This window comes from Toxotes jaculatrix, chromosome 14, assembly GCF_017976425.1.
Source record: "Toxotes jaculatrix isolate fToxJac2 chromosome 14, fToxJac2.pri, whole genome shotgun sequence".
Lineage (NCBI taxonomy): Eukaryota > Metazoa > Chordata > Actinopteri > Toxotidae > Toxotes > Toxotes jaculatrix.
The window spans coordinates 5,907,779-5,920,737 of NC_054407.1; the positions used below are offsets into that span (position 1 = coordinate 5,907,779).

Consider the following 12,959-nt stretch of genomic DNA (forward strand, 5'->3'; position numbering starts at 1 on the left):
TCGTTTCCTTTCCCCTGTAGCCTCTGCTGTTTGAGGATGCAACAAATGAAGCTGTATCCTAGGCCACACATACACACACACAGCCACTTATAATTCCCTTTTGCACTCATCCTCCCTTCCCTTTTTGCGCTTGTCCTTCCCCATCCAGATCAATACCATAGATCAGCCAGCTATCAGGCTGCAAAATGACCACATCACCATAAACACACACATACACACACACACAGCTATTGCATCTTTCTCAAGAACGAGTGGATGGCTATAATAAACACCGGCCAGCTCGTGCGGCCTCGTCTCCCTGCGCCCAATCGTCATCATCATCAGTGTTGTGGTCTGTGCGTCGGCTGTATTGATTTAGTTATGGCCGCTTCATATGCTGCTGGACAGTGTTAAATGCACATTTTCTGTTAAGCTACACATTAATCAGAGGCTGCTTAGAGGCCGGGAAGAAAGGGAGGACAAGTGGATGGAATGAGGGAGGGAGTTGGAGGAGAGAGAGAGATGAAGGAGGGACATGAGAAGAAGAGATAAACACAGAGGCAAGGGAATAAATTGTAAAGGGAAAGAAGGACACGGGGTTGGATCGGAAAACATAACTGGGAAGATGCGGAGGATGAAAGGTGAACATGAGAGGTTGTAAAAAGACGACAGGGCATTTAAGTTAAAGCCGGTAACGGGTGAGAATGAGGAGTGAAAAGGAGGGTGGAGTCTGACCAAAATTAAAGAGTGGTGGGAGCGAGTAAGGGGAGGGGGGCTGAAGTAGTAAATCTGTGTTAAAATAGGGCCTGTGAGGATACAGCTGTGTTAAATAGAAGGATGTCATGCCATATATTGGACACAGAGAGTGAGAGAAAGGAGGGGAGGCTTTAAAGATATCTGACTGTGAGACTGAGAAGGTGTTCAATAGAAACATGTTGTCCTATGTACTGAGTGACAGAGAGCAGATTTACATGGCAGAGGGGGCCGTAATCAGATGGCAGTCAGTAGAAAGCTATGGGGAATCCAACCTCGACGCACGAGATAGGAGTTAATGAAATTCACATCTGTAGAATGAACCCATATATTTGAATCCAGAGCTGCATATGACAGTGTTAAAGTCACTGAAAACACCAGTGCGAGCAGAAGTCATTCTCTCTTTAACACTGATTTAAACAACTGATTTATTTGCCGCGGTGCAGATACAGCCTGACTTTACCTTTTCAGTCGTGGCTGGTGTTGAATTTCACACGCTGTCTCGTACCTGTCTGTGTGTCTTTTAATGTCAAACCTAAACAAATCTTTCTCTGTTTCTTTCTCTGCCTGTGCTCCAGGGTAACGGAGGAGGAGTCCACAGCTACCACCATGGAGGCCCTGAAGGCTCGAATCAGAGAGCTGGAGAGGCAGATACTGAGAGGAGACCGATATAAGTGTCTCATCTGCATGGTGAGTATAACGTTCACATGAATGTTCTCTGTTTCTCTGCACATCATACCTTGACAGAGGCACTGTGCCCCTTGTCAGAGGGCACTGCATCCAGCATTTCCAAAACTTCATGTAGTACCATAAATAAGCGACGCTGTGGTTTACAGCGTTAACAGATAGTGCTAATAGTAGCTAATTTCTCACAATCCCTGAGATCCTCCAAAGTCTGCATTAATTATTAAATTTGGTTAAAGGCTTCTCTAAATATTGTCTTCTTTTGCCCTGATGTCCTTTGTGTAGGACACAACTTGTATATTCTCTACATACTTAGAGTTGCCCTGTGGAGATTCCTTGTAAATAATCCACTGTCTATGTTCAGTTTTACTCGCCAAAAGAATGAGTAACCTTTATTGTACATTTTGTGATGAACACACATGACAAACACAATGGGGAGGAAAAATCTGAAAATCATAGGAAAATAGCCCCATAACGCAACTAGATGTAAAAAAAAAAAAAAAAAAAAAAAAACCCCACAGGGAACTTTTAAATGTCCCACAGCCCACACTTCACATTCCTTGTGAGCCTGTGGCCACATTGTACTTAACAGGTATTTGGTTTGAGGTGGTCGATGCTATGTCACGTGAACAACACAGGAAAATGGAAGCCAGGTATAGACCCCACTGTTCGTTCCTGTAAGCATCCTGGGAACGTTAATCAGATCTCGTTACAGAGAAAAGAAAATTATACAGATACATTTACTGTGCATATAACAGAAGACCGTGTCAGACTTGGGCTTTGTGAAACTTTGCAGATTTTTAACCTTAGTTTAGGTGTCTGAGTCTAAAATATCTCATTTGGGGAGGAGGTGCAGGGTCAGCCTGGTCTCCAGATCAGGATCCATACGCTCTGTGGATTCAGACCCTGAATAGGGACACAGTCTGTACATAGTCTTTCATCATGCTAATTACTCTGTGATTGGGGATACAATTTGCCCACTTTACTCATATATTGTTCAACAAGAAAATATCCATTCACAATTTCTTTCACTTGCATCAGGTTGGTTAGTGTATTTTGTTGTGTGCTGGATAATTGTGCATGTCGTGTCTGTAGTTGCTGGATGTGTGAGTAGCTTTTCCACTGTTTGAGCGCTGGTGGTGTTGTGCTGCTGTTGTGTTGTGTTGTGGTGGTTTCTGCTCTTGCATGGCTTTGCAAGTTGACAGGATTGTCTGCTGGCAGGAAAGACTTTCATGCTACTGGGTTTCCAATGCTAATTATTTCGCTTTACTGTCTGATTTAAACTAAGAGCTTCATAAGAAGAATGTGGAGCTACATATATTTAAATAACAGCATACATTCAGGACTATATCATGGACACAGAAGGTTCATTCTGTACAAAACCTGAGACACAGCCCCTGGAATCATAGGGTGGGGGGGTAGTGTTGCATTGCAAAGTGAAAAGCTGCTCCTGTGCCTCACAGCTGGTATAGCTGATTGATTGGACTCCCAGATCAATGATATAAGCCGCATGTCGTTCCTTGACAATATCAGGCAGAACGAGGGACATCGTCAATATTCACGTTCATCAGATGTTTGAGATGTGACTGTACCTACCCCTGCCCCCCCAATCAGTGTTTGCATTTCCCACTTTGTGTCAGCTACCCATCCTGTCATCCTTCAAGCTTGTGGACAGTGCAGCGTCGGCATTGTGTGAGTGTGTGTGTGTGTGTGTGTCAGAGAGAAGTGGGTAATTACTGATGCCTGCGCTTCCTAAAGGTCGCTGGGTGCCCGAGGTGACACGGAGGGCAAGGCACAGCAATCGATCACTCACTGCCCCATGGACACAAGGCTCTTCTCTGCTCATCTGTCACTGTCCCACATCTCACTCACTCACACACATGGAGAAACACAAATATGTGTACACATAGATGTCATACATCTGATCTGTCTCTGTCTATCTTTAACCTGTCTCTGTGTGTCTGATCTTAAATCATCAGATTACTCTCAGTAGTGGAAACATGGGAGACGTTTGTCAGAGAAGCCTGAGATTTCCACTGCAGCCGAAACCCAAACAGCAGAGTTATGACTCAGATTACACTGAGAAACAGCACAGCTGTCAAGTCATTACATGTTCTCTCAGGACGTGTTTTTTTTTTTTAATGGATCATAACCTCCCAATGCTCAGGTAGTTGTATGTAAGTGGGAAACAAGTGCTCTCCTGCTGTAGCCAAGTTGGCTCAAGTAGTTTGATATCCTTCCCTGGCCCTGAAGCAAGCTCAGTGCTGTGCTTCGGTCATATCAGTGGATTTCTACCCCCATCTACTGGTCATTTACAGAAGGGACATTTAACTTTAGCTTGATGTCTGAAAGTAGTTCTGCTATTATATGTATTCACATAATATGAGGCACTATTTTTTTAAAATAATACTAGTAATATTATTAGTCAGTTTAATTGCTGTCACAAGACAGAGATTGTGACTGGAGCAGAACGAAGTTGCAGATGAAAGCACTGAAAACAGTTATAATGTTGGAGGACTGATGCTTGGCTATACTGTCTGTAAAGTAAGCCATTAAACTGAAATTAAAACCAACAGCTGTTTCAAACATGCTGGAAATCAAAGACAGACCCTTTCTTTGTGTTGACCCCTCTAAACTAAGGATATCAGCACATTGTTTTCATCGAACCGAAGCCCTTAGTATTGCACTTACAAGACGCACAAGAGACCATTTTAAAAAATGGTACTTATCAAAGCAGCAGAGGACACGATATCCTGATTTTTAGTCTAAAGTGTGGGTCAAGCATGTATCCTACATTTCCCATGATGCAACTTAACAGCGTCTTTCATTAGATCTTCCTTGCTTCCTAAATGCCCACCTCTTTCAAACCCGACATCTCTATTTTGTTAAAGGTTTTAAGTCTCAAACCCAAGACGAGATAACCGTGATAACATCATCAGGGATGACTTTGGAAATCAGCCTCCAGAGCCACAGAAACCAGTCAGCTGAACTCAGTGGAGTGGCCATTAAAATGTGTATATCTCAATTCAGAGTTTTCCTCATGACGGTTTTTGAGATGATATATATCGACTTCAGTCAGCTGAGCCAAGTCATCAGCCTACAAACCTCTCAAAGTCGTTCCCAAGCTTCATTGGACTTGTTGCTGCCTGGCTGTCACTGGCGTAGTCTCTCACATGTGTGTGTGTGGGTCGGTGTGGTGTATGTGTGTGCGCGCGACCAGTACAAGCCCGGCACTATGATTAGCTGCCACCTTTCGCCCCCTCTCCTCTCCCACCCAAACCCCCTCCCTTCCGCAGAGAAAGCCTGCTATCCAATCAGGCGCGGAGATCAAGAGCCTAGGGGTGTGGCCAGGGCCCCGGCCACTGGCCAGTGAGGTCGGAGAGAGGCAGCCTAAGTCCCTCCCCCTCGGCCTGTACTGCCTGTACAGGGGCCTTGTGATTGGTGGCTACGGCAGCGGCATAAAGAGGCTCCTCCCACAGCCCCTACGGAGGGTAAGGTACTCCCTCCTCCCCCCCCCCCCACTCCTCTCCTCCTCCCTCATCTCTTCGTTCTTTTCGAGAGGAAAAGAAAAGAGCGCCCATCAGACTGGGTTCACTCATGGCTTTTCCCCTCATCCTCTCCTCCCTCTGCCTGCTCCCCTCCGTCTCTGCTCGTTGCCTGCCCGATATCGTGTCTGTGTGTGTGTGTGTGTGTGTGTGTGACCTGCAGGTTGCCGGTTCGTTGCCCCCCCCCCCCCCTCCTTCATGCTGCCTTGCTCAGTGGTTCTGTGGCTGCTGGCTGTGTCGTTTGATGGTTAGTGGTTTGATGCTGTTGGTTGGTCGGTCAGGGAATGTACAGTGTTGTACTCGTTGCTAACTGGCATGTGTGTGTCCCGTGAACTGGGTGTAATTTCTCTCTTTTTTTATTTTTTTAGGACTCCTACACGATGCCGCTCACCTCCATCCAGTGCTGGCATGTCCATTGTGAAGAATGCTGGCTCAGGACTCTGGTACACACAAACTCACGCACCATACACACACACACACAAACACACAAACACACACACACTCACTCACTCCTTCAGGGCAGCTCCTCATGACATGCAGTTATTGCAGCCTCATTTCATAGTCAGTGAGTTTCTCTCTGTGTCCATGCCCCATAGGGAGGAACTAAAATGGAATATTTCCCAAATGACCTGTTCTCTCACTGCACACACACACACACACACACACACACACAATCCAGGCAACGCAAACACTTTCAATTCTCAGTAAGGGGAAAAGCTTAGATGGAATGGTCCCCAAAAGGCTTGTTAAAATGTTGGAATAAAGTGGTCAACTCAAAGTTCTACATAATGCCTTGGGTCTACACACACACACCACGTTGGTCTTGTTGGTTATTAGTTAGTGTAATACATTCAGCAGTGTGTAATTAGCTGGTGCTAATGTGGTAAATGGAGCGCAGGGAAAAACAGTGGTCCTGCTGGAGGAGGATAAACACACTCTTCAGTGGCTTTCTCTCATTTCTTCGCTCTTATCTCCTCTTTTCTCCCCTTTCTGGTCTCACCTCTTTGTATTTTGTTTTCTGTTCATCATCCCTTTTCCCCCCCAGAGCCTCCTACTCACCTGCACACTTGGTTGGCTTCTGACACACACAGGGCAATAACTATTAACAAGCAGTTCCCTTCTGTTAGCTCCATTTGATCTTAACTCTCAATTAACAATGCACTCACAATGGAACAATTATAGGACCAAACACAAAGACAAGGGTAGGGATTTGTGAATGAATACTTGTGTGTGTGATTCATTCATTCATGACATTCATGCTCCCGACGGGATGAACCCAGATCCTGAAAAAACGTTAGATCTGTGAGTAGCTGAAAACTTTGACTCGCCCAGTACTGAAGTTTATGACAGGGTACCCTGAAAGCTAATGAGGGAATTCCCATCATTCTCTGTGATACTTATAGCTAACGTAGCATGACAGAATGCAGAGTGTATGCGTGCTAACGAGAACGACCCTGCCCCCACAACATCAAAGCTGCCTTCATTTTTCACCCTTCAACAACATAGATTATTTCCTGTCATGTAATGAGTGCGGCTGCCGTATGGTCCACGTCCACCTGTGTGACTATGGATTTTTAGCTCTGCCTCTATATGTTTTTGCATTGGTTTGGGCCAGTGTGATATCACAATTGCCAAATGATTTGATTAATGTTTAATAGTACAATACATAAAACCATGTGGTATTTTGATCACTGTAAATTGCTTTCTGGCAAATTACAGTGATCACTTGAACTGTACTGCCATGGATGAGTCCAATTTAAGATCAATTGTGATTCATGAAGAAATGAATTTTGCTACAGAGAAAACAGAGGTCTGTGCATGTTTTAGAAATTAATGGTAAGGTTGTCTTGTATCGAGGTTCAGTGAGAAAAAGTTCCTGAATGAGACTGAGACCCATTGTTTCCATCTGCTAGGTACCTGTGTGTGTCTGTGTGTGTGTGTGCACCCGTGCATGCCGCCATCACTGGTCTAATACACAGGGCATAAAACTGTTAGCCTGGAGACAGCTATAAAAACGGGAGAGCCAACCTGATCAAAGTAAATGCCTGGGAATCTAGTTAACGTCAGCCCAGCCCCTCACCGCTTTAATGAGGAAGGCAGCTGGAGCGCAGCGTGACGGGCACACACACACACACACACACACACACACACACACACACACACACAGTTAACCGCCCACACTAAACGGGAGTACAGAACTCCGACAGGCGCACAAACAAACAAGAGGAGGGCTCCTTCTCACACGGTGTGCGAATGAAAAACACTGTCACAGAGACACTCTTATTTCTCTGTTATATTTTAGCTTCCTGGGAACATGACGGGTTTATCTCTTATCAGGGGAAGTTTAGAGGTTTGGTGAATTCTCTGGACACATCAGAGAATATCATGTTTTACAAATGAGCTTCTTCACGTGAATCTGTTGGACCTTGTTTCACACGTTCATGTGGTTTTCAGGCCGGTTTAGATGGAAACCAGACTGCTCATCTGTTAATGATAATATACGTATGTTAATTATAAGACACCGGGAAATGTTATTTGGAGGCTTGACTATAGAAAATTATGACATTTTACATGAGGAAAGCCTGACACAATGGATTTTCTTGATTAGTCAGTTGTTTATTTTGTCTATAAGATGTCAGAAAAAGTGAACAAATATGCAGATGATGTCTTCAGATGTCTTTTTTGTCTAACCAACACCTGAAGAAGCAGATATAGGATAAGATATTCAATTTATTATCATGTGTGACAAAGAAAAGAATAAAATCCTGATGTCTGAGAATCTGGAAACAGGAATTTGTTTTGCATTTTTGCTCAAAAAATGACTAAATTGGTTATTTTATTATCTAAGTAGGTGAGAGGTAATTTTCTCTCAGTCAGTTAATCGATTAATCAGTCAATCATTGCAGCTCTACATAAACATAGAAAAGAAAATCACAAACAATTCCCAGAAACCTGCATGCATCCATTTTACAGCGTGTGTAGGATCCCAGACTTTTCTCCATATCCTCCACCCTTCCTCCTCTTTCCACCTCTCTTCCCTCTTTCTTCACCTCCACACTTTTCCTCCTCCTCCTCCTTCTTCTTCTTCTTCATTCTCTCTTAACACATGAAGAGACTGTTTTGAGTCCTCTGGAGCCACAAATCCTCTTAGCAGGAGTGTGTGAGATCTGTCAGACTCTTGCACCACCTCAGTCCACTCGAGTGTGTATGTGTTCACCCCTCACACTGCCTTCACCTGTGCACCCATTCCAAGAGTTCATTCAGTGGCTTACAGGAAAAGAAGCCTATAAATCCTTGGGGTCAGACGATCCTGAACATTTCTACTGACCGGCAGGGATTTGGAAGGTGCGGGCGCTCCTCAGTTATGCGATCTCTGCATTCTGTTGTACCTGTGTTGAATATCACACACACAGCATTTCCTTTGGTAAAGACTCCATTACTAAATTCACACCGTCGACATTTTGCAGAGATCCCTGTACACTGAGCAGAATCTTCACATACCAAAGAGATAATCCTCTGATGGTAATATTTGTGGCCTAAATATGGGTAAAAGCTTTAAATTAAAAGGGAAGCAAAGATAATGAGAATCAATTGCTGCAGCTTCCTTTTCCAGTTCGTTCCACATGTACCACTATACTTAAGTAATTTACATCATCTGCTTTGACATTTATATGTATTCATACATCTGTAACCAATGCAGAAACAGAACAGTGAAAACTGTCAGCAGGAATGCGCCCGCAGACGGCGGTTAGCAGCCAGCACGAGAAAGGAGCAAGCTGGCTGGCGGAGAGAGGCGGTGGGAAAGAGTCAGAGAGGTGGAGGACAGCGGTAGAGACCACCCAGTCAGAGCGCTGTTACGCTGTCAGCCCTGTGTTGCATATTATCGCCTGCTGCTTTACTGCAGATGGCACACTATCAAAGCAGTGCAGAGGGAGCGGGAGAGGGCAGAGAGGGAAGAGCTCTGCTGCAAACAGTGGAGGTTTAGATTCACACTGAAGGAGGTGGTAGGAGCGGCTCAGCTGTGAAGCACTGTTAAAACTGTCAAAATGCACATGGAATCATAAATATGCAGAGGAGAGTGAATGATTTTAGTTCAGCGCATCTTCTACTTCACCACCAATACAGAGCAGAGGAGCTGAGCCTTTAAGTCGACCGCTAACAATGATTTTCATTTTACAATAATTATTTGTCCATCTAAGTGTAGTCTATAGAATATACAAAAAGAAAACACTGATAAATATCCATCACAAGTTTTAAGAACTCTAAGGACATCTTCAAATTGCTCGTGTGCAGTATGATTGTTCATGATAATATATGTATAAGTCTAACTGTGGCTCCAACTATCATGATATTAACAGTGTTGCAAATCTTTGGAGGGGATGTGTGAGGGAAAGCACACCAAACAGGCATGAGTCGCTTTGACATATTTGAAGTATTGTCTGCATTGAGTCGAAGTTTAATTCAAGTTTGATGTTGATCGGCTGTTGTTGCTGTTGTTGCCTTATCACCCAGCTGTAGTCCAAACATGCATCCTGAGAGAGCCATTTTCTAAATAACCAAGCCAACTGTTCTCTTCTCTCTGTCCGTCACAGGGGAACAAGAAGCTGTGCCCACAGTGCAACACCATCACCTCACCCGGAGACCTGAGGCGTGTCTACTTGTAAAGAGCACACCCACCCGCCTCTTCGTCCTTCCAGTCCATTCCTCTTTCCATCTTGAATTTCATCACCCTCCCCGTCGATCTACATTTGTTTTCTCTCTCTGTCTCTCTCTCTCTCTCTCGCGTACAGCCTGTATCATAGCTCAAAGAGAGCGTACAGAGACAGGACGGCTGTCTGCGAGACTCCGCTGAACCTTTGAGGAGGTCAAAACTTTGTTTGAATGAATGACTGAGCAGCACTCACTGACTCCCTGGCTGCCTGGCCACCCATTTAAAAAAAAAAAAATGAAAACACAGAGCCCTGCAGTGTCACTGGTCAGTAGGCTTGTTTCCTCTGCCTTACTGACACGACTCCTTCTACGTGTGACGCGGGGTGTCGTCCACTGAAAGACTTTGCAAGTCGGTGAAGACGCCCTGCTGACACATGGTAGCTTCACGCTGGCAGAGCTGGACCTGAAAGGAACTTCGTGATGCAGAATATAAAGACTTCTTTTTCCCCCCCTATAGCTCTTCTTTGACATTTCAGTGGTGCTGGACAAACAGGCTCTGCCCCGAAGACTTGACAGAAAGCTTCTTTTTCCTTTTTTTTTTTTTTTTTTTGTTCTCTGTTCCAGAGAGAAAACTCTACCTTCATGCCCCTGTTGCTTAAGAGAATTTAAAAAAAAAGGGCCACTAAAACTGAGCTTTCAACCAAACTGAGAATAACCTCACAACCTTGAAAAGGAGTTTGACACTTTCTCCTCTTACACCTCTTCTTCTTCTTCGTCTTCTTCCTCTCGCGGGCCCCTCCCTCCCCCTCTTCCCTCTTTAGTGGTGTTCTAGTGAAGTAAACCAAAATTTCTCCCCTTCCGAGATGCAGTGCAAGCACATGTAATATAGTTCTATGTATGTTTACAATGTTGGGTGTAAATGACATAGAGTTCACACACAAACACACAGACACACATACACATGCGCACACATGTACACACAGATGCAAACACAGGCACGTGTTACCATCAGACACACACAGAAGTATATAATATCAAAGTCCTGTTTTTAGTTGGAAGGGTTTGGGAATGATGTTTTGGGGGGAAAAAATGGCTGGATTAAAAGAAGCCTTCTGTATTTTTAAAAGAAAAAAAAGATAATTTGAAGAGCTGTTAAAGTTTTATTTCACTGTACAGGAATAAGAAAATTTAAGTAATAATAAACTACTCAAGACTAGATGGTCAGGATTTAGGTGGTGTAATTTTTCTGCAGAGTACTGGAGAGATTCCCATTGCCCAAGGTTTCCTGCAAACAAGCAGAATGATGGAACTGCTCTTTAGTTGCAGCGATGTCCAACTGAGCCTCTTTTTCTATAACCTCCATTTCTGCTTCCTCCCAGTTGGAGTAACAACATGCTCAGATCATAGTCTAGACATTTTGTTTTACTGGTACACGTCTCAAAAGAACGCTTTTTTCCATTGTTCTCATACTGCTGTGCCGCGAAAAAGGTCCCAAAATGGCAACCCATTTATGGGCAGGTTCTTTCTAAGTTATAACAGATGAGGGAAGTCTGTGGAAAAGAAGGATGGTCAAGGCTGAACTGGCAACCTCAACATTTCCCCCTTGTCCCTCTACGGCAGCAGCAGCCAAGGTGGTGGTGTGCTTTGTGTTTGTAAAACTATGTATTCTGTGACGTCTGTATTGTTGTAAGAAATGCTGAAAAAAAAAAAGAAAAAATAAAACTTCTCAAATACCACGCGTGGTCCTGTTGACACAACCCGGCTGGTAAAATAAGACATAGTGAAGAAAACTGTTGCTGTGTTCACTGAAAAAAAAGGTGAGGAAGATGGCCTTAATGCAAAAGACACACTTACTCTGTTCATGTGCATTTTTAATAGACTGCGTGTCATCTCCGTGTCAGTGTTCGCTCTCGTTGGACTTTTTTTTTTTTTTTTTGCATCTGAAGTTGATCATCTCCATCCGCTGTGAAACAATGTTAAAGGTCCACAATTTAAACAGTCATCGTTTGTTTTCAGAAAGAAAGAAATGGGGTCTGGGATCCTTCTTTATAGCAAGACAAATAATAATTCTGGGGTGAGAAAAGCACGAGTCGAGCAGCCGTTGTAGCTGAATTCATCTCTGCTGAGGAGCCTGTATTTTCTCTTAGCTCTGTTCTCTTTGGTTTCAGCTCATCATGTAGTTACACATCCTGGTAGGTAAATACTGAATAGGGAAAAGGTTGCGACGCTGCGCTGTTGCATTCACGTTGTGATTCCTCTGATCTTACATTGATTCGAACCTGCCCCAAAGATGACAAATTGCACAAGAGGATTGTGTCAGAACTAATTTGTGTCTTGTATATTCTTGGAAATGGTACATGTCTTTCCCGTTTGTAAACTACATTTGACATTAATTAAATGATTGTAAATCTCAATTACCCCCCTCCTTGGCTTTTCTTGTTTCAATTCCCCCTCATTGCTGCCAAGGCATGTGTGCCAAGGAAGCAATTTAGTGTTTTAGGTTGTTGTTTTTTTTCAGTCCTTGGGAGGCTGAGCTAATGTTTTATTATTCTTCTAGTACTGCTGAAAATTATAATTGTGATACAACTCTGTAGAGTAACTAGGATGCCTGAAAATTATATTCAACTGTCGGTCTGGGCAAGTTTATCATACCACTACCACTTTTAGTGGCAGAGGCTGGACGGTTCAAACAGTTATCAACTGCTTTAGTTTGCTGCACCTTTGATCATATACATTTATACCAGTTCAGATATTAATCCATTAATCTTAGCTGTCTGCTTCAAAATGTATCTGCCCCTATTAACATATTAGTATATTTAATTCTTATTATTCTTAACATACTGCAAAAAAACAAAAACTGGGACCAGGCTGTTTTAGCTCAGTTACTGGTTGTGCTCTGATCATACAATGAAGCTGATGCCATGTATAGTCTGCGGTGTGCACTGTACTTCATGGGAACTTGGAGGTGACAGCATAAAAATTGCACAGGGGGCAGCAGGTGGTGGTGGCGGTGATCAACATTAGGTTTCAACAGCAAATTTTTGCCCAGAGTTAAGAAACACAGATGACTTTCGTGCTTAGCCTCTCATTGTTGGAAATGAGATCCCAAAATATGTGTTTCTAAAAATTTTTGATTGATTTTTGTTTTTGATCCATTTGTTGGCTGTAGATGATCCAAGCAGAGGTGAGATATTTGTTCTTACCCCTGCTCAGGCAGGCCGGCTGAAACACACAGCCTTGTAGAAGATGCTGCCGTGTTAGAAGCCTGTTTTCCATAAGGTGAAACAACCACATGTATATGTGTTAGATCATTGTTTGAATGAGTCGTTAAGACAAGTGTTGTCAGAT

General features: G+C 43.6%; 1 protein-coding gene across 6 annotated transcripts in view; it reads left to right on the forward strand.

Moving 5' to 3' along the window:
• Window positions 1–12,017, forward strand: part of rnf220a (ring finger protein 220a) — a 191,579-nt gene extending 179,562 nt beyond the window's left edge. For 4 of the 6 annotated variants that reach the window (XM_041054711.1, XM_041054709.1, XM_041054712.1 and 1 more), the window contains exons 12-15: window positions 1,311–1,422; window positions 4,713–4,907; window positions 5,330–5,404; window positions 9,554–12,017. In XM_041054711.1, coding sequence (XP_040910645.1) covers window positions 1,311–1,422; window positions 4,713–4,907; window positions 5,330–5,404; window positions 9,554–9,625 — 454 coding nt within the window. In that variant the 3' untranslated portion in view covers window positions 9,626–12,017. The remainder of the gene's footprint in view (window positions 1–1,310; window positions 1,423–4,712; window positions 4,908–5,329; window positions 5,405–9,553) is intronic. The other 2 variants (XM_041054713.1, XM_041054714.1) reach the window with 1 other exon arrangement.
• The last annotated feature ends 942 nt before the right edge of the window (window positions 12,018–12,959 follow it).